The sequence below is a fragment of the Urocitellus parryii genome, chromosome 8 (genome assembly GCF_045843805.1).
Source record: "Urocitellus parryii isolate mUroPar1 chromosome 8, mUroPar1.hap1, whole genome shotgun sequence".
Classification (NCBI taxonomy): domain Eukaryota; kingdom Metazoa; phylum Chordata; class Mammalia; order Rodentia; family Sciuridae; genus Urocitellus; species Urocitellus parryii.
The window spans coordinates 153,733,705-153,753,704 of record NC_135538.1 but is presented as its reverse complement, the minus strand read 5'-3'; the positions used below and the strand labels follow the sequence as shown (position 1 = coordinate 153,753,704).

The following is a 20,000-nucleotide window of genomic DNA, read 5'->3' as shown; positions in this document are numbered from 1 at the left end:
GACTTTTTCTTCTCTCTTATTGAACAAAAGAAATTGTCTATTTTATTAATATATTAGTAAGTAAGCTTGAAATCACATTTTTGTTGAGCTGTTTGTGAAACTGAATCCAGTAAGAATCACACAGAGGTGTGTCCAGAGACCACAAGCTGCTGAGTCCCCACCTCACACGGAGGTCACAGGAAGCTGCCCTCCCACGCCTGTCCTACCACCCTTCCGGAAGGGGCTGGTGTTTTCATGCATAGGAGACGGCTCCCTCACTACCACCTCTTCTAAAAGTAGGTGCAGAAAAACAGTTTAGAAAATTAGATGAAAATGACATATGTTAATTAGAAATTCACCCTTTGATCCAAGAATTTCACTTCTAAGTCCCAATTGTCCAAATGTATTTGGTCATATAAGACAAATGCTATGAAAAATATTTTACTTGCAGTGTTATTTTTAAAACCAACCTCAATCTCCACTAAAAGTATTAATATCAATCAATTTTGCTTATTACTGCAAGATATTAATAAATATCACCCATACAATGAGACCTATTAAATTTTTGAAAAAAATGACCAAGTTCAAACTAGGTGAATATGTAGTGATATGTAAGATAAATTCATAATTGACATAAAAGCTGCAGAATACTATTACTTTAAACAGGATATATCAATCTATTTAATTGAAGCTGTCTACAAAAGAATGAAAGTATAGTTTGCCTTCTTTGAGAGAAACTACTTTAATGAAGGCATAGTAAAGAGAATGCAGTTTTCATATCTGTATGTTTTGCTTCAATTTTTTAACCATCTGGATTCATTTTAAACAAATGAATAAAAAGTAAATGCACAGCCCCATTTGCTGGTGCTTGTGAGATGGACTGTGAGAACCTTGGCATTGCTCCATGCTCTAAGTCCCCTGACTTTGAGGATCCACAAAATGTGCTGGTGGTTCGTTAAGTGGAAAACCTGCCTTTCTGTCTTGTTTGTTTATTGAATTTGTTGCTTTTAGAAGTACAAGACAGTAGTAGGCTGCATTCTGACATAACAAGGGGATGGGAAGAGAAGTTCATTGGATTAGACAAAGAGGACTGGAAAGAAGGGAGGGAGGAGGAGAGTGGGAAACAGTAGAACGCATGGGACACAACTTTCCTTTCCTGTTCCTTTCTTTATTTCTTTTTTTTTCTTTTTTGTACCAGGGATTGAACTCAGGGGCACTCGACCACTGAGCCACATCCCCAGCTCTATTTTGTGTGTGTTTTTTTTTTAAAGAGAGAGTGAGAGAGGAGAGAGAGAGAGAGAGAGAGAATTTTTAATATTTATTTTTTAGTTCTCGGCAGACACAACATCTTTGTTGGTATGTGGTGCTGAGGATCAAACCCGGGCCGCACGCATGCCAGGCGAGTGCGCTACCGCTTGAGCCACATCCCCAGCCCTATTTTGTGTTTTAATAGAGGCAGAGTCTCAGTGAGTTGCTCTGTGGCTCACTGAATTGCTGAGGCCGACTTTGAACTTGCATTCTTCCTGCCTCCACCTCCCTCGGATCACAGGCTTGTGCCACCATGCCCAGCCTCCTTTTCTGTTTCTTAACATGGAAAAAAAATTCATATTAATGTAAATGCACAGTTCTGGCTTTAAGTTACTTGGTAAAGCCACTCTGAAAACTTTTTGATGCTATTTTACTCATTGCAAATAATCATGGTACAAACATCAGAATCAATGTGCTTCACTTCTCTAGCCTGCACATATTGGGTACTTTACTTCTCTAGCCTGCACATATTGGGTACTTTACTTCTCTAGCCTGCACATATTGGGTACTTTACTTCTCTAGCCTGCACATATTGGGTACTTTACTTCTCTAGCCTGTACACATTGGGTGCTTTACTTCTCTAGCCTGCACATATTGGGTGCTTTACTTCTCTAGCCTGCACATATTGGGTACTTTGCTTCTCTAGCCTGCACATATTGGGTACTTTACTTCTCTAGCCTGTACACATTGGGTGCTTTACTTCTCTAGCCTGTACACATTGGGTGCTTTACTTCTCTAGCCTGTACACATTGGGTGCTTTACTTCTAGCCTGTACACACTGGGTGCTTTACTTCTCTAGCCTGTACACATTGGGTGCTTTACTTCTCTAGGAAACAATGGTGAAGGTCCTTCCCTTTGGTTTGGTTCTACCATGTCACACAGATTTTAAGTAACTCTTTATTATTGTGATGTCATATCTAAAATGGCTAGGAGCTCGTCATCTGAACTATGGCTCCCTGAGGATCAGGAGTGCTCCACCTACCCCAGTAGCTAGAGGTTCTACTGCCCTGAGACAGCCTCCTCATAACATCTGCACAGAGAACAAGACATGGGGGACGTCCCTATGCAGGTCCTTGGTTGTGCCCTCAAAGAAGGAGTGCAGGTCCTGGAGTGGCAGTGGTGACAATATCTACCAGGTGGATCATGAAGATCAGATGCCTGAGCATTGAACGCAGAGAAAGTATCTCTATGAAAACCAGATGTTTTGTGATGGTCGGCAAGAGTCAGTGGAGGTTGATGTTGATCTCAGTTTTCCTTAATGTGTGTGACTGTTTCTGAGAAGCAGGTCAGAACTCAGTCCACGACATCTACACTCCTCTGGAGTGGTAAGAAGAAAGCGATTAAGCATGTTGAGCGCTGTCTCATGTGGGATGGAGCTGGAGACAGAGACAGAAACTGGCAGCACTGGTCAGCCGAGCCCACGGGCAGGCTGGGCACCCTGAGCTGATCCCACCTGGCCTGTCTTGTTTTCCTTCACCCACCCAAGAGAAGGATCAGGTGGACAATGCAGCAGTTTTCCCTTTAAAAACTTCCAGAATATTTCAAAGAAAGATGGGCCAAACTCCCCAAATGATAAACCTCCTAATTCAGAAACACAAAAAGCCCTGCAAGAGATCCAGCCAGCAATGCTCAATTCCAGACCCCTCAGAATCCATTTGTTGTAAATAAAATAAAGAAAATCTTGAAAATAGTCACAAGAACATGTTGGTTATTAGTGTCCCATGGCTTCTTCTTGGTGGTGGATTCCACACAGTATCAATAAAAGTCATTCCATCTAGCTCTGGAAAGGCAGAGCATTCCAACAGGACTCGATGCAGTCCCTGGAAATCTTGGACCTGAGACAAAACTCCACTGACTACCAAACACCATCACGCCCTCCTCTGACTCTGGTCACAGTGACACCCTGGGTCTCCAGCAGTTACTGACACCCCATGCCTAGTGTCCGCTACTCCTGAAAAGTCTGATTGTACACTGTGTCCTCTACGAGTCAACCTAGTAGGTGACTGCAGGTCATTCTGGGTAAGATTGGGAGGATGATATCAGTGTACACAGGCAGTGAAGCAAAAAACAATTAACCCATCCAACAAACGCATGAAGATCCGAACAGTCATGTCCCCTAAGAAGAAATACACATGACCAGTAAATACATAAAAATTGTTCAACATACTTAGCAATCGGTGAAATGCAAATGAAAACTACTCTATGATTTCATCTCACCAAAGATATAAATGATCAAGTGTAGGAACGATAATTGCTGGTGAAGATGTGGGGGAAAGCTTCTTCAAATTAGTACAAATACTCTGGAAAGCAGTGTGCAGGTTCCTGAAAAGACCATTCCTGGAGCCTCCATATGGCACGGCCATCCCACTCTTGGTCATCCCAAAGATCCAAAAGGAGCAGATGTTCGGGGTCCAGCCACATCAAGGTTTACAGCAGTGCTGTTCACAGTAGCCAAGCTGTGGAGGCAGCCCAGGTGGCCTCCACAGATGATGGGGGAAAATGGTATACACACACACACACACACACACACACACACACACACACCATGGAGTTCCATTCTGCTAAAAAGAAGAATAACATTAACATTCTTTCCTTTGCTGGTAAATAGGTGGAAATGGGGAACATCAAGCTAAGTAAGACACAGAAAGTCAAGGGTCAACTATTTTCTCTCATGCGAAAGATAGAGAAAAAAGAAATAAAAACGGATCTTGTGGAAATATGATAAAGAAAGGAGATTGAGAAGAAAGGTGGTAGGGCATGAGGAGGTGCCAGTGCACAAAATATTCCAAATTATGCCATGTTCATATAAAAAATACCACAATGAATCACATACACGTGAAATGCTCTAGTTCAAAGGCCACCACCACCACCACTAAAGCCACTCCTGCTCCTACTAGTCCTTACTACTAGTACACCTAGTTCTACTAGAAGTAATAATGCTAATGGAAGGAAGAGGATAGAGCAGAGCCAGCAGATGGGGGGAGGGAGCGAGGGAGGGAAAGGGAGGCCTGGGGACAGTGCTGATGGAGTCATGTTAGGTGCACGTGTTGACGTGGCTTTATTGATCCCTCCAGGATGCATTATTATCCACAATGAAATAAATACAGTATGAATAAAAGTCATCCCATATAGATCTGGAGAAGCAGAGCATTCCACAGGACTCGATGCAGTCCCTGGACGTGCTCTGAGGGGCTGGGCGTGCAGGGGAGCAAGCACTTGTATAGGCAGAGGGCACAGAGTGTGGAGGGCACATTCCCAGGAGCCCTACGGTGGCCCCGGGCAAGGGGACGTGGCTGCATCATGCACTGGGCCTAGTTCAGGTGACACATTCCTGCAGGGTGTGGGAGGTTATGGATATTATTATAGTCAGAAGATATAATGTTCCCTGTATTCAGAAGATCTACTGCACTCTCATCTATTGGACAGAAGATGGTTTTGCGACTGGAAGCCTATCCCAGGCACATTAGGGCTCACAGTTCTCCAGAAACTGAGGACAAGGCCTGGTTTTCTTTCATGATTATACCACTAAAGAGGGCCCCAGGGCCGTGGGGAGAACCATCCTGGGTTATCAAACTAGCAAGAGCATGGGGTAGCTTTTACTCAGATTTTAATGCATCTAAACTGGCAGAAAAAGAACTTACACCTTCTTAAACAAAATACTCTTAAAAGTTGATGGAGGGAAGGGCTCTTATTGCAACCAGGATAATTAATCATTGCTGCTGATCACTTTGCATCTGACCTTAGATTTATCGTGTGCAATTTACTGAGGTGGTGGGGGCCTGGGTTCCCACAAATCAGGGAAGCGCCCTCAGGTGGCTCTTCTACTTGTGGCATCACAGATTTGTTATGGCAGGTGCCACAATGGGCAATAGGAAGGGAGCCCAGAGGTCAGGAGCTGCCTCACGGGGCTGCCCATGCTTCCTCCCTCCCCTCTGGTCTCACCAAGTGCCCACATGTATTTTCATTCTCTTGCACCAAAAACTAGAGGGGTCCTCCTTGGCTGCAGAATGGGCAATGGGCAGAAGGACAACTGTTGGGTATAGAAAAATCACACCAGTGTCTTTGGGGCTTTAAATGGCAGGGCTGGGTTATTGAAAGTGGGTGTGGCTGGTGGACCATTTAGGGACTGAGGCTCGTTTGTGGTTCAATATACAGATGATAAAGCCACCACTCATAGCAGGGACCTTCATCTTCCAATGTGTATGTGTAAAGCAAGGTGACAATGTCCTGTCCCATCCATGGTTGGGACTCTCAGGAAGCAGAGTTCCACTGCTGGTCATCACTTACTCTTTGTTTTAATTTTTTGATGCTGGGAATTGAACCGGGGCCTTGTGCAGGCTAGGAGAGCACCCCACCCTGAGCTACCCCCCAGCCCCTCGTTACTCTACTCCTGAGTGTAAGGAAGGACTGAGGAATAGTGAAGTGACACATTCTGCTCCTCAGAATCTGTCCCTTCTGGCTCACAGCATGGGACTTTGGGAAGAGGAACAGAGGGACAGGATATGGAAATCGCAGGTAAAGGAACATTGCTACTTGTCCACTTTCACTGCACAAACTTCTCTCAAATAATTAAGCCCTAATTAAACCTGGGATTGCCGCAGTCCAGCTGCAGCAAAATAGCCCAGGGGGAGGGCGGGGGGAGGCATGATGAACAACTTGTGTAGGTTGATACAGCAGGAGTGGGAGCCCTTTATTGTCGGACAACAGAGCTATTTATACATTTTGCACAGCTTATCTTAATTAGCATAAACTAGATACATCAGTCAACCAATAAGGAATCTCCACACTTAATGGCTCGCTTTTGTTACTTCACAAACCACTCCCTCTGACATTTTGCCAGGCGCCATCCAGACTTGTTTACAGACTCTAACATGGGCTAACTCCTGAGCCACACAAACACAGTAATTGCAGAGGGAGAGGGAAAGTCGTACTTCGGGGACTGAGGTCTGCAGGGTTTGTTCTCCCTGACAGGTGTCAGCTGTGAAAACTGGGTTCTTGGTGGTAGGTAGGGAGCCGAGAGCTCCCCAGATCCAGAAGGCACAGGCACACCCTGGGAAGCGGCCTCTGGCCAGAAGCACTGCCCAGGTCTTCCTGCAGCACAGCCACCGAGGTGAGTGGAACTGAGGGTCGGATCTGCTCCCAGGCCAGGGACGTTCCCTCACAGCGCAGATCTTCCTCTGCCTGAGCCTGAGCCAGGGGGCTGCGGGGAGGGTCTGGGCCTTAGCCTTCCCTCTTCTTCTGGTAGCTACAGGCTCTGGTATCTGCAGGAATGCACCCGGGTCAGGAAGACGAAGCGTCATTCCCAGCAGAGGTCCCTCAGCTGTGCCGGAGCCACTGTGACCCTGGGCACAGAGTGATTCACCAGAGAGCTCTGTGGTGGTCCAGAAACCAAAAAGCCAAACAGGCTCTGATTCCAAGGAGAGCTGTCGTCCTCAGCCCTCACATGGTCCTGCTCTAACTATCAGCTTTCTTCACCTTCCTAAGATTCCTTCCCTTAGTGTTTGGCTATTCAAGTGTCTACAAGGGAGCATTTCAACTCTTGCATTATATTACTGTGCCCATAAACATGTTGTCTTTAGGCTGAGGTGTTCTTCTGCACCAGCCTTAAACTCTGTGTCCTCACACAGACTGAGCCACTCACGTAAGTCGGCTCCATTCATTATGTGCCTGTGTCAGAGGACCCATTAATAACAACTGCTATTTGAAATCATAATTTATAAGAATTCTGGCTATACTTTCATCAGTCTGTTTGTTACTATAATTTGAAGTAACACACTTTAAACTTAGCCCAGTATTATGCAGCAATGAGCATGACTTTAATATTTTTCTTGAGAAATTTGGACAGTAAGTGGATGTAGTCACCTGCCTCCTGTTTGGTGTGAGATCCTGGGGCATTGCACATCTATGTGAATCCAAAATATGTCTTTACCATAGTGGAGTGGACTGCTCCCTAAGCAACTTGGCGTAATACAGTCCTCTTCCTCCACATGTTCTTCATTTCACTTCCTCCAGGTGAAAGAGTGTTGACCTACTGTGCATCCTGGAGGTGGGTCCCAATTCTGACCAAGAGCCTCATAGCGTGGGGAGGCTGGAGAGTGCTGGATAGATGGGAATCACTGGGAGGACACGGCAGATGGAAGAGCTCTGAGGAGTCCATCAGGACTCTGAGGCCCCTTGATGCTGTCGTTTTTATCATGCCCCTCTCTAAACAGTCACTCCAGGTTTGTCCTTGACACATTCCTTAAACTGCTGTGCCTCCATGAAACCTGCACCATGAAACACTATGTGCTAGACACTGAGGCCAAGTGCTGCTTTCCTTAACCCACAGTTGCCATCTTCAGTCTCCCTGTTCACCAGGAGATTAGACAAAGTTTAAAACCAGTGTCTGACATTTCTAAAGACAGGGCTACCTGACACCGAACCTGGCAACAGCCTGTGGTTCTTTTTTTCTGTATAGAAACTGATATGACGTTTTATTCCCATCACATTTTTTACGTATAATCCAAGTCTAAATAAAGTGCTTTTTTCTATTTAGTCAGATTTAAAATCATAGAAGTTTCCATTTCTATACTGAAATTAATGACCCAATGAAAGGATAATTAGTACAGAAATACATGGCAACTTCTCGAAGAAGAGCAAAAATAAAGTGAAAGACATAAATCCTTTCAATTTTTCAGCTTTGCCAATGGAAGATACTCCCAAGGTAACAGGTACTGCTGGGTGGGCTCACACTGGTCCAGGTAATTTCCCATCTGGTTTCAGAAGAACAGAACAATGTAGAATTTGCATTGTTGGTCACCCAGTGAGGCCTTGGTCCTACAGTGAAGAAATTCTGTCTAAAGCTGCATGGGGGTGGGGGTGCAGCTCAGTGGTAGAGAGCTTGCCTGGGGGGATGATAAAAGAGGATGTGACACCAGTTGTTATTCAATATCACATGAGCATATAAAATACACAAGAAGGGTCTGCAGAGAAAAAACACTAACCATAAGAAATAATGACTCCTTTCATCAGCTTAAGAGTTGGAAGAACTTGTGGGGTGTGGTGGTGCCCACCTGTCATACTAGTGCCTTAGGAGGCTAAGGCAGGAGGATCATAAGTTTAAGTCCAGCCTCAGCAACTTCATGACACCCAGTCTTAAAATTTAAAATAAAATAAGACTGGAGACATAGCCTGTTGGTAAAGTGCCCGAGTTCAATCCCCGGTACTTTCCCACTCCACAAAAGAAAGAACTTATTTAAAACCCCTGTGTAAAATAAATCATGACAGATTTACTTTACAAATAGCCATATGATCACAGGGCTTGTTTTGGGGGGGCAGTGGGGGTGTTGCTGTGGATTGAACCAGGGGCTTGTGCATGCTAAACACATGTCCTACTGCTGAGCTACATCCCCAGCTAGTGGAGGAATCAAATATCATGTAGAAAAACTTTTGGCCATGGGATAATTGAACTGTACCTTCGATCCTAGGAAAAACCAAGAATTTCAATTATTTTAAAATGTACAAAAGAGACATTGTTCTCAAGTTAGCAAAGTACTTCTACAAAGTACCTTTCAAATGATCCATAAGCCCCATCTACTAAACACCACACAGGTGAGAAGCAAGTTCAAGTTTCCAACACGCGCTACACAATGTTTTTCAGCAAGGGCTGGGGTTCCCTAGGACAGCAGGACAGGGCGTCCTTCAGTCTGAGGTTGCTCTGAACTCTTCAGCCATGAGCACGCCTGTGCGCCTCTCACGTCCTGCTGGGCTGAGAGGCTAGGTCTGAGCAAGTGAGCGCCAACAGCCGCTCACTCAACAGGGCATTGTGTCGCTTCAAGTACACTATTGTGTCTCCTTGCTTTTCAACTATTTCTTCTAGGCTTGAAATAGTCCTTAATCCAGTTTCCGAGGTAATGTTGCTGTGGTAAGCACAGATTTTTTTAAGTACATCAGGTGGTGGTTTGGCTCTATTAAATTCTCTAATTTCACTTCATAAATGACCAGACAGGTCAGGGAGAAGAGCAGTTCCAGGGCCAGGATGGCCAGATGAGGTCCAGGTGCAACCTACTGGGCTCAGGAGAAGAAGGCTGCATGCACAATGTGAGGAGAAGCACCGTGTTCAGGTGGAGTGTGTCACCAGGCTGAGGCTCTTCAGCTGCCTTGTGGGGCAGTAGATCCGGTTATAGCCACGGTTTCTCACTTTGCTGTGGTGATACTGAATGTAGCGATCCAGAAGTAAGTGCAGAATCCACAAAATGACTTTTCCTAGGATTATGACTGTCTGGACTTTCAGTGGGTGGGTGTAGTTTCCAGGGCACTTGTCCTCGTTTGGGTCAGGGTAAGAACAAAGCACACCTGTCGAGAACGTAAAATAACAAACACAACATGGATAAACAGAAGAAGATCTGCTATGATGACTGTAGGGAGAGGGTGGAATCTGGGTCTAAAATGAGCTTGTAATGAGTGATGTGGGAGAAGCTGGGCATCCAGAGTGGGTCCTCTTCAATACTTTGTTTAATGTCCAAGGGACCATCCTCTTTTGTGACCCCTGCCACCATTTCCCGACGCCAGAGGCCAAAGCCCCCTCCAGCCTGACCTCTCCATCTGCTCCAAGGTGCCACAGGCCCAGGAAAGTCACCACCTTCTGGGACCTGCGGCCCCACCCCGGACACCAAGCCTGTGGTTCTACACTTCATGATGCCAGAGACTTTCAGAGCTGAGACCCACAAAGGAACCCTTTGAGGACTTGCAGTAAGTGCAGAAGGAAGCATTTATAAGTTTGTTTTAAGCACAGAGAACATGTACAATTTCTGGGTTTCTTTCACTTGGGAGAAACCAACCATACTTTCCTACAAGTTCCTAGGTTAGACTTGAGATCAGAGGACTTACATGTGAAAAGTAGCATCCTGTCCATTTTTGCATGAGTTCAGTGGGAATGGATAAAGATTCTTTAGCTCTAAAAAGTTGGGAACAGAGGCACAGGTAGCACAGGCTAGAGTAGAATGAAGTCACTTCGCCCAGGGTTCGCAGCAGGTGTAAAAGGCCCTCAGGTCCCCTACTCTAGGGATTTCTTTTCATGACAAAGGTCTCCCAACCTACTTTGTTATAAGCAGGTTTTACAAGGGGCTCCTTATCCCTAAGTGCACTCCTGTCCAGACAGCACATAGCCCATAGTTAATCCTCCTGGCTAATCTCATTGTTACCAGCACACCCAGAGCTGACCTAGACTTCCCTTAGAGCCCCTGAGGTCATGGGTGGGAATGGACATCTCCTGAGATTGTCACAGGCAGCCTCCATGGTCCTCTAGGGCAGCCTCCCTGGCTGCAGCCTGTGGATTACGGGACCTTCTCAGGCTGGAGCCTGGTCCCTGGAGGCCTTTGCTGATGAGCTTTGACCACTGGATCCTACATGGAAAGGTCATGCAGTCTGCCTAATCGAGGACTCTAAAAAGTGCTGAAAATCTAAGGCAGTAAGACCACAAAGTCATCTTGGTGTGTAGAAGTAGAGAAATATTAAGGGACTGTCATCAAAGACATAAAACTTGAAATCCTAAAAGCAAAACTGGAATTTCTCACATTCACAAAAGTGAGAGACAGAAAGGTCAATTCAACAAAATAAAAGGTAATGCGGATATTGAAACTGGCTGAATTTACAAGATGTTGAAGAATTTTGTAAGTTCCTGGTGGGTGGTGGTGTATGGAAGATAGTCATATCGAACATTAGTCCCTGGATTTGGAGAGAATAATTGAGAATATGCTAGCTTAAGATTTAAAAAATGGAGAAATTCTGGTTGGTGAAATTTGGGTTAAATTCAACCTATAGGTTGAACATAGGAGGAATATTAAGGATTTGAACACGTAGATTCGTTTTCCCAATATGGAGTTATAAAAGAATGAATTGCTGATGTAGAATTTTGGATATTAATTGTCAAGATGGCATCTGACACCATATAGAATGACCCATGAAGAATGACACAGAAAGTAAAAGATTCTGGGACAAAGATTTGCGACAGTTTTCCATGTCCCAACAGCCTTTTCACTTTAAAAATTGTTGATGTGAATGCTTTTACAGATAACATTGAAATATTGCTGTTGCTTTCTTTGAACAGGTGTTTGCAGCATCCATGTTATTGTGCCTAGGAGGATGACATGGTTGTGACCCTCGTCAAGGGGATAATCGTCGTCTTCCCAACAGGGCTTGGGCTTGTGGGGAACATCTTTGTTCTTGTGCATTACATACTCATTTTTCAAGGCAGTGAGAAGAAACCTATACACCTTATTCTCATCCATTTGGCCTTCACCAATATTATAACCCTTTTCTCCAGGGGAATGCCAAGGACAGTAGCAGCTTTTGCTTTGATGAATTTTCTGTACGATGTTGCCTGTAAGATACTGGGTTACCTGGAAAGAGTGGCCTGGGGCCTGTCCATCTGCACCACCAGTCTCCTCACGGTGGTCCAGGCCATCACCATCAGTCCCAGAGCCTCCAGGTGGAGGAGGCTGCAGCCCAGGTCTGCATGGCACCTCCTTCCCCTGTTCCTCTTCTTTTGGATGCTCAATTCCTTGATAAGCATGAACTTACTATTTTACATCAAAAATATCAGCAGCATGAACACATCAGAAATTATTAGAAGTGACAACGACTGTTACTTTCAACCTCACAACTGGATAATCAGATGGATTTTTATTGTTCTCATGGTCCTTCGAGATGCTGTGTTCCAGGGTGTCATGGGCTGGGCCAGTGGCCACATGGTGTCCCTCCTCCCCAAGCACCACCAGCAGGTGCTCCACCTTCAGACCTCCAAGCTCCTCCACAGAACCCCCCCTGAGGTGAGGGCTGCTCAAAGTGTTCTTCTCTTAATGCTCTGCTTTCTCTTCTTTTATTGGGCAGATTGCTTTCTGACTTTACATCTAAGTTTCTCCTTACACAAGGATTCCTAACAGAAATTACTCAAGGAACTCTGACTCTTGGTTATGCAATTGTCAGTCCATTTGTGCTAATCTACAGAGATGGACATCTGGTTGAATGCAGGCGTCCTTCCTAAGGGCGATTTTGAGAAAATGTCAGATTTACAGATCCTTTCAAGTAAGGCTGCTTGGATCATCCTCAGTTTGTGTTGCTGTATGTGACACCAAATCAAGCAAAGGCAGCCAGGTCATACAGTGGTGCATTCTCATACCACAAAGCTGGTGACAGTCCCCATCTGTCACAGAGGTCACAGGAAGCTGGAGGACCCAGCTGTCTTTTCATTCTCCTTGTGCCATCCTTCAGGTCGTGGCTGATGTGAGATAGCTCTGCTACTACCACCACTTCTTCTTGTAAGAAGAAAGCAATTTGGAAACTTATATGAAAGTATCAAATATTTCTTACATATTCACCTTTTACCCAAGAATTTCACTTCTAGGATGCAGTCTTCCAGCTATACTTGCTCACGTAAAACATAAACCATGGAAATATTGTACTACACTGTGTTATTTTTAAAACCAGTGGCAATATCCAGTAAAACAGCCATATCTATTTTACTAGTTTATAATATATCATAGTTATTCATCCAACCAAGGTGATTTTGTTAGAGTCATGAAAGAGTGAACAAGTTGAAAGTGTGTTCCTATGCATTGATATCTCAGATTCAAAAAGTGATGCAGCATAATAGCATTTGAAGTGGAATATAACAATACACATAATTTGATGATGTTTATTGAACTTGTGAAAGAACCAGCCTTTCCACACCATGTTGATGTGGAGTCATGTCTAACATGCAGGTATGACTAATGAGAAATCTTTGTGGAGCAAAGTATTTAAAATTGAATAGAATAATATACATCATTGCACCTGTCTAGTTTGCACATTTCCTCAAGAATATAAAACTTCAAAGAGTAGATGTGTGTTTTGAGAGAAACCAGGTAAATGGAGGCAAAACAGTGAATTCACTTTTTTCTCTCTGCATTTTCTGACCTACTAATTATTTAAATAAATTTTTAACAGATAAATAAGAAGTAAATGTTGAGCACAATTCATGATATTTTAGATACGCTGCTTGTTAAAGCCTCTTCACTGCCTGGGCTGTGGTCCTGACGTCAGTGGTCCACAACACATTCTGATTGTTAATTAAGTGAAGAAATCTCTTTGTATTTTTCTTAGATTTCAACCAAAAAATGGCATTGTTTTGCCATTATGATATTTGAGTAAGCCCTTAAAAATTTGTGATTTTATTTTACTTATTTCACTTACCCACACTTCAAAACACTAGAAATGACACCGAGTCTCATGCTTCATTGCCAAATGCGCATCTTCTTCAACTCTCCTGTGCCCTGACATGCTTAGGGTCTTATTCTCTATAAACAATGGTGAAGGGCTCTTCTTTGTGGCTTCACGGTAACATGTCCACACGAAGGGTACTGACTAATTAGTGTTATTCTGTCACACTCTGTTATGACAGGAGCTCATGTTGCTCATACAGCCATGGCTTGATGGAACACAGGGAGTGGACGCTCCATCCACAGCCGTCTCCTAATAGCTGGCATCGAGAGCAGGACCCACTGAGCCATCCCTGAGTAAGTCCTTGGCTATGGACACAAAGGGCAGGAGTGCAAACCTGGACGTCAGGTGGGAATCCCACAGGCAGGTTGGCTCATGCCAGGTGCAGTGGCACACACCTGTACCCAGCCACCTGGGAGAGCAAAGCAGGAAGATCACAAGTTCAAGGACAGCCTGGACAACTTAGTGAAGGCAGGTCTAAATATAAAGTGACAATGGGTGGGGTGTGGCTCGATGATAATGTGCTCTTGGTTTTAATCCCCAATACCCATAATTTTGTTTTAAAAAAGGTTGGTTTATGAAGAACAAATGTCTGAGCAATAAACACAGAGGAACTATCTAGATGAACAAGGAGAGTATTTGTGACTCTTGGGAAAATTAAAGTTCTCCTGCAGCTTTACTCCTTAAAGCAGTGGGATTCTACTTTTCACTAAAACTAGAACTGATTTGAGAAAATTTAACAAAAACACATAGAATCATAAAAAAGAAAAAATTGAAAACAGAGAGGCACATGATTAAAATTGCTCCACATCCAAGAGTGTGGCAGATAGAAAACGAACCTTGAAATAGTGATCTTGCAAACACTGGCTATCTCCCTGGGTCTCATGACCTTCAGTGTGCCCCCAGTGGTTCCATGGCCACCTTGCCCTTGGAGAATCAGTGCAGCACATGACAAACCTGACCCTGTGAGCAGGGTGTCCCGTCGTGTTTACAGATTCCAGTTCAGGGTAGCACATCCTACTTTGGTGTTTACGGTAGGATATGGGGCTACCCTTAGGAATTTCTCCATAAATGGTACTGATTAAACTGGATTTTTATGTTAAAAAAATAAAGTCAGGCTCTTGAACTCAAAACATAATAAAACACAGACCTAAGAATTGAAGCCACAGAGCTCCTCACACACAATAGAGGGAAGTGTCCCTTCACTGTGGTCTTCCAAGGGAGATGACACCCAAAGTAGAGGAACATTGAACAAACCCCTAAGGGACCCCATGAAATAATGAGGCTTCTGCACACAAAGGGGACAATCCACACAAGTAAACTGCAGGCCACAAATGAGGGAAATATGTGACCCACGCCTGGTAAAGGCTTAATATCCAAAACATAAGACCCTCGTACATCCTTGTGACCTGAAGATACAGGGAACCTAGTGAAGAAAGACCAAGGGACCTTGGAATATGTTTTTCCAAGAAGAACATCAAATGTCCAGCGGTTATGTGAGCAGATGCTCAACATCACTGATCCTCTGGGCAAAGAAAGTCAAAATCACCCGAGACCCGTCCTCATGCCTGGGAGGTGGGCTGTGGTCTAATAGGATGTAACAGTGTTCGTGAGGGTGAGTGTGGGAAAATAAGTGATCTGATATGTGAAAAAGTGACTCTTTGGGTATTTGTACACTGTTGGTGGGAACATCAATTCCCATGGCCACAATGGAAAACGCATGGGAATTCCACAAAGAATTAAAAGGTAGACAGAAATTTCCCAAGCAGAGCAAAGTGGAACACAGGGTTACTGTTATAGAATTCAAAGTGCCCTGCAAAGCTCCTGTAATCAGAGCAGCATGGCATTAGCCTAACAAAGACGCTGACACTGGTGGACAGAGCAGAGAGTGTGGGGTCAATGCATGGATCTGCAGCCAGCGGGCTTCAACAGAGAGGCTAAGGAGAGGCAGGAGAGAAACAGCCTTTTCAATATGGTGATGGCAAAATTGCTTATTCACTGGAGAAGAAAGGACGAGACTGCTCTCTCTTATGACAAAAATCAATTCAAAATGGAATAAAGACTTAAACAGAAAATCCTAAATCATGAAGTTAGCAGAAGAAAACAGAAGGGAGAGACCTAGGGCCTTGGAATAGTTAGGAGTTTCCCAAGAAGACACTGAGAACAGGAAAATCAAGCAAAAATAAATAGATTTACATCAAACTAAATCACTTCTGAAAAGCAAAAGACTCAGCAAGTTGCATAAACAACTCATAGAATGACTGAAAATGTCTGTAATGAACACCTCACAAAGGTTAATAATTCCTCTCTCTCTCTCTCCCTCTCTCTCTCTCTCTCTCTCTCTCTCTCTCTCTCTCTCTCTATATATATATATATATATATATATATATGTATATATTTATATATTCAAGGTCAAGGTCAGTAGAGTGCTCACCTGCCATGGGAAAGACCCTGGGTTCTTTCTGCAAATACAGCAAACAAACTGACAGTCAAGTAAAAGAAGCCTCAATATCTGACGTATGCCCTGATTTCCACACTTTACGGTGTCCACATGCCCAGATGCATCACTTTGTATTCCACAGGTAGGATAATTCCATGTGTGAATACAATGAAGAAATGGATACAAGGAAAAGCTATGAGTTACTGGGGATTGAACCCAGGGGCACTTAACTATTGACTGGCATCCCAGCCCTTTTTCCTTTTTATTTTGATACGGGGTCTCACTGAGTTGCTTAGAGTGTCCCTTCGTTGCTGAGGCTGGCCTTGAACTTGCAACCTTCTGCCTCAGCCCTGAGCCACTGGGATTAGAGGCTGCGCCATCACGCCTGGCTGAGACTGGCACTTTGATCCCTGAATCTCAAGGCTCCCTGAGAGGCCAATGTCTGTTTCTAAAGTGAGGACATCGGAGGAGGGAGCCAGACTAAGTAGCCTTTAGCCAGGGTTGATTGTTTTCTGAAGGAAATATGATGAGAATCCCACAGTAGGTGTGTTAATCTGTGAGAAGTCTGGTGAAAACTGCTGTGGTGAAGGCTGGGCTGCTCTAGGACCTTCCCTTTATAACTTATCTATGAGGAATTCTGTGCTTAGACCTGGCAGAACAGAGTCTTCAGCGGTGTTCATAGATGACCACTTGAGCTCCACGTCAGGTACAACTGCAAGAACTGGATCCTAATTAGAATAAGTCAGACTCCATGTCTGTATAATATGTCAAAATACCTCGACTGTCATGTACACCTAAAAGAATAATTTTTAAAGACTGTCATAGAATGGAATAAGACCTGTGTATTTGCTTGCAGTAATAATGACCTGGATAAAGAGAAGAATCCTTTTTTAAGAACCAAGTATTGACCATGAAAGGATGCTGTATTTTGTCCAATGCTTTCTCTGCATCAATTGCCATAATCATGGTTCTTATCTTTAATTCTATTTATGTGATGAATCATGTTTATTGGATAAAGAAATGGTGGTATATCTACACAATGGAATATTACTGAGCATTAAAAGAGAATAAAATCATGGCATTTTTCTGAGTTGGAGACTCTGATGCTAAGTGAAGTAAGCCAATCCCCAAAAACCAAAGGCCAATGTTCTCTCTGATCAGTGGATGCTGATCTGTAACAGGGAGGAGGGAGACATGGGAAAATGGAGGAAAAGGAGGGGAATGTGGGGAGGGTGCTGGGGGCAGAGAAGATGGTGCCCTGAGATGGACATCACTACCCTAGGTACATGTGGTACTGCACGTATAGAGTAACCCTGCGTCGTGTACAACCACTGAAATGAAATGTTGTGCTGCAATTGTGTACGATGACAAAAATGCATTCTGCTGTCATGTGTACTTAACTAAAATAAAATAATTAATTGTAAATATCCAAATATTGAAATAAATGTCTATGAAAAATGTTTCCTTATAAAAAAGCAGATATTTAGGTTTTTACTTAAAAAAAAAACTCAGACAAAAGTGTCTGTGAAAGAAGGTGTAGAGCATCGATTGACACATCACCAGTGAACCACAGAGGATGGAATTTTAAGACACGTCTCTTTAGACAAAACAAACGCTTAAAACCCGAGGATGGCTGAAGCTTGCTGCTTGTGGGAAGCCCAGTGACCAGGAGCCTGCCTCCCTGGCCAGCCTCATGCTGTTCCTGCTTCTGAAGAGAAAATGCTGCCTACGTCTCTCCCCAGCCCTGGGTCCAGGCTTATGGTCATTCCTTTGCACCAGGTCCAGAGCAACCTCCTGGAGAGTAGAAGGCATGTTGGTGAGGAGGACTGTCCTTGGGCTCAGATGGACTTTGCAGGAGGCCTTGAAGATTCATGAGGCAGGATGGGATTTGATCGGGTAAGTGAGCCTTTGTAGGTGCACAGCTTGAGCAAGGTGACTGTCCTGTTCATGTCCATGATTGGGACTCTCAGGAAGCAGAGTTCCAGTGCTGGTAATCATTCACTCTATTCCTGAGAGTAAAGAAGGACTGAGGAAGAAGGGGAGTGATTCATTTTCTTCCTAATAATCTGGTCCCTCCTGGTCCACAGCATGGAACTTTGGGGAAAAGAGGAGAAGTTCATGATGTGCAAACACCAGGTGTGAATGTGGGCTAGTTGTTCACTGTCCCGCTGCACACCATTCTGTTACAGTAATTAAGCCTTAATTAAGACAGAGTTAACTTCTGAGCAGTAATTGTGGTGGGTGAAGGAAAGTTGCACTTCAGGGACTGAGGTTCTACAGAGAGTTGCTTCTCCCTGACAGGTGTCACTGTGACAGCTGGAGTCCTGCTGGTTTACGTGGCAAGAGCTCCACAGACTCAGAAGGGACAAATAGGACCTGGGAAGCTGCCCCTTGTCAGAAGGAACAACGCAGAGCTTGTCTGCAGCACAGCCACCAGGTGAGTGCACCTGGGGGTCGGATTTGCTCCCAGGCACCTGTGACATTTCTAGCAGCACAGTTCTTACTCTCTGTGATTGAGCAAGGGGTTGCTGAGAGGGCTGTGAGCCTTAGGGCCTTCATGCTTCTTGTAATATCTAAAAGGATGCACCTGGGCCAGGAGGATGAAGGGTCATTTGCAGCAGATGTCCCTAGAGGTATGCTGCAGCCCCTTGGACCTGTGTCAGGATCCGGATTCATTGGAGAGAGCTCTGTGGTGGGTCCTGTATTTAGAAAGGTAGAAGGCTCTCCACACCCAGGGAACCAGACGGCCTCAGCTCCACGGTGCCCTGCTTCATGGCTCATCAGCATCCCTAGTTTTCATAAGATTTGGACACTAAACTTTCTCCAAGACTCTCTATTAGCTTTCGCATTCCATTGGAGTGACCCAAAATGCACTGCATTTACTGCTTGAAAGTGCTCGTTCTTCTGTCATAACTAAAGTGTGTTGCACGTCATGTTTATTACATGCCTATAATGTATGTTTGTTGAATAATAACTTATTTGAAACCAGTTTTGCTTGTGAGAATTGCTGCTATGTTTTTTCTGTCATATAGTTTGACGTATCATACTTTGAACTTAGTACAGTATTATGCAGCAGGGAGCAAGAAACTGATGTCTTTCTTGAAAGAATTAGGCCTGGGATGGATGTGGTCACTGGTCTGTACCATTGAATGTGGGACTCGGGGGAGCATTGCATGTCTATCCGACCTCTGACAAAGAACCTCCAAGAGGAGCATTCCTTGGTTCTTCTAGGGACCCTTTACTGCATCCCCTGCTTATCTGATTTTCTCAGAGAAAACACTGTTTCCTTCATGACTTTGGCTGATTCAGCTCTAACTGTTGATATCATATCTTTTGGGGTTGTACAGTTTCATTTTCTATGAAGACTGCAGAAAACAACTGAGCATTTGTAAGCAGTGAAATCACAAAGCCATTTTTGTATAAAGAAGTTCAGAAATGTAAAGGTCTTATCATCAAAGATATAAAACTTGGAAACGTAAAATCAAAACTGAAGATTCTTAGATGAACCAAAAAACATGATGTAAATTTTGTACCTAGCTGAGTTTACAAGATGTTGAAGATATTGAAGGCAACATGATTTTTAAGATTCCTATGTACAGGGAGAGGGGAAGGCAGTCAGGTTAACATCCGATCCTGGCTCTTGAATTAAATAATTGACAACAAATTAGAATAAAAAAGAAAAGAGACAGAAATTTTTGTTTGGAGAGCTGAGGATTTTGTGCATCTGCACACAGTTTGAACACAGGAAGGAAATTATGAATCTAACAAATAATATGGAGTTTTTAAAAAAACTCTGGGTTGAAAGTTTATAATTTTTAATATTAGTCTTCAAAACGGCATCTGAGACTGCATAGAATGATCTACAAATAGTGCCACAAGGAAAGTGATATCTCATGGGACAAAGATCTGCACCATTACATATATCCTGACTATTCTTATACTCTAGAAAAGTGCTGGTGTGGAATACTTTTGCAGATATGTATCACCATTACCATTGCTTTCTCCAGGTGTTTGCTGCATCCACGTTTTCCTGCGT

The 20,000-nt window shown here is 43.9% G+C and overlaps 1 protein-coding gene and 1 pseudogene across 1 annotated transcript; one reads left to right on the top strand and one right to left on the bottom strand.

The window, feature by feature from the left end:
• Nucleotides 1–9,019: 9,019 nt before the first annotated feature.
• On the bottom strand, nt 9,020–9,824 carry LOC113201054 (transmembrane protein 192 pseudogene; annotated as a pseudogene).
• Nucleotides 9,825–11,414: 1,590 nt separating this feature from the next.
• Nucleotides 11,415–12,206, top strand: LOC113201045 (putative vomeronasal receptor-like protein 4). The gene has a single exon (XM_026414611.2). The coding sequence runs from the start codon at nt 11,415–11,417 to the stop codon at nt 12,204–12,206; it is 792 nt and encodes a 263-aa protein (XP_026270396.2).
• Nucleotides 12,207–20,000: the final 7,794 nt, after the last annotated feature.

Coding starts and splice junctions, on each gene's coding strand:
- LOC113201045 (XM_026414611.2), top strand. CDS start 11,415: ATGGTTGTGACCCTCGTCAAGGGGATAATCGTCGTCTTCCCAACAGGG.